The sequence below is a fragment of the Cyprinodon variegatus genome, unplaced genomic scaffold (assembly GCF_000732505.1).
Source record: "Cyprinodon variegatus isolate N-32 unplaced genomic scaffold, C_variegatus-1.0 Scaffold960, whole genome shotgun sequence".
Lineage (NCBI taxonomy): Eukaryota > Metazoa > Chordata > Actinopteri > Cyprinodontiformes > Cyprinodontidae > Cyprinodon > Cyprinodon variegatus.
The window spans coordinates 157,428-158,932 of record NW_015151413.1 but is presented as its reverse complement, the minus strand read 5'-3'; the positions used below and the strand labels follow the sequence as shown (position 1 = coordinate 158,932).

The 1,505-nt window shown below is 51.8% G+C and overlaps 1 protein-coding gene and 1 long non-coding RNA gene across 2 annotated transcripts in view; one reads left to right on the top strand and one right to left on the bottom strand.

The window, feature by feature from the left end:
* Positions 1-1,480, top strand: part of LOC107100329 (guanine nucleotide-binding protein subunit alpha-13) — a 20,113-nt gene extending 18,633 nt beyond the window's left edge. Inside the window, exon 5 of the mRNA XM_015398778.1 lies at positions 277-1,480. Within this exon, the coding sequence (XP_015254264.1) occupies positions 277-648 (372 nt within the window). The 3' untranslated portion in view covers positions 649-1,480. The remainder of the gene's footprint in view (positions 1-276) is intronic.
* The window catches only part of LOC107100330, a 2,887-nt gene continuing 2,715 nt past the window's right edge, over positions 1,334-1,505 (bottom strand). Inside the window, exon 2 of the long non-coding RNA XR_001481999.1 lies at positions 1,334-1,463. This is a non-coding gene — a long non-coding RNA (uncharacterized LOC107100330). The remainder of the gene's footprint in view (positions 1,464-1,505) is intronic.

Sequence of the window (1,505 nt, the reverse complement as noted above, 5' to 3'; positions counted from 1 at the left end):
GCACACAGTATAAAGATTGTTTCTACTCCTTCTGCAGAGAATATTTTGCCCTGTAATACGTGAACAAGTTGACTGATTTATTCTGACATAGTCCTCTTGCTGCAGCCAGGTTTCTGTGAGACATCAAACAATTAAATTATTACAAATTACAAAACTATTTGTGGAGGGAGATCTTATGTTCATTAAACAGCTTTCTGTTCATTTTTGCTGAATTGGAGAGATAATTTTTATGTTATGATTTATTCCGTCTTCCTGCTTCCGCTCTGGTCCCTTCAGGTGCTCATGGAGGACCGGCAGACAAACCGGCTGAGCGAGTCCCTCAACATCTTTGAGACCATCGTCAACAACAGGGTCTTCAGCAACGTCTCCATCATCCTGTTCCTCAACAAGACGGACCTCCTGGAGGAGAAGGTGAAGCAGGTTTCTATCAAGGACTATTTCCCCGAGTTCTCGGGCCATCCCAGCAGCCTGGCTGACGTTCAGAGCTTCCTGGTCGAGTGTTTCCGCAGAAAGCGCCGCGACCAGCAGCAGAAGCCGCTCTACCACCACTTCACCACCGCCATCAACACGGAGAACATCCGGCTGGTGTTCCGGGACGTCAAGGACACCATCCTGCACGACAACCTGAAGCAGCTGATGCTGCAGTGAGGGAGCAGACCGGGACCTGAACCCGGACCGGGACTCGGACCTGAACCCGGACCTGGACTCGGACCTGAACCCGGACCTGGAGGAGAACAGGAGCAGGTTTCTCAGTGCCTTCATGCATCCTTCTGCTCCTGTTGAACTAAGACTGTGTATTAAAGTCACCACTACTGCGGCCACGCCCCCCCCACCCTCCGCCTTAACGAGCTCGTTGGCTGTGACTGAGAGCCCCGCCCCCCTTTCATTTGCTCCAGTGTTCCCAGTCTGTGCTGCTCTAACCAGTGTTACTGGGGGGGTTGCTGCCGTTTGCTCCGTCTTCCTTCTCTGATGCAGACACTGGGTGGGTGTGTTCTGATCCGGTTCCTCTGACTCCTCCTCCTCATGCAGCGTGTCCCGCCTTCTCTCAGGGCTCATCATCAACCACTTCGCTGTGATTTGAAGCCAAATGGAGCCCAAAGGTTCTGATCCGATGTGTTTTCTGTGGGTGAACAGACTTCCTGTGCTTGAAAAGCAGAAGTCGCGCCACATTCAGCCCGGGTCCCGTTTAACCGCCCCGATCCAGACCCGAATCCTCCTGTTTCCACCTGCTGACAGCGGCAGGTCAGTTTTGGACTGAAAGGGGTTCTGGTTTCTGTTCTGGACCCAGAGCCAAAGTCCTCAGCCAAGAAGAGAAGGAGAAAGTTTCCTTTTGTGACCCGTTTGTAGGAGAAGCAGCATAGATGGGAGACGGGGAGTTGGAGACCTGAACGTTCCCTCTGATCCAATAGAACCTCTGATCCAATAGAACCTCTGATCCAATAGAACCTCTGATCCAATAGAACCTCTGATCCAATAGAACCTCTGATCCAATAGAACCTCTGATC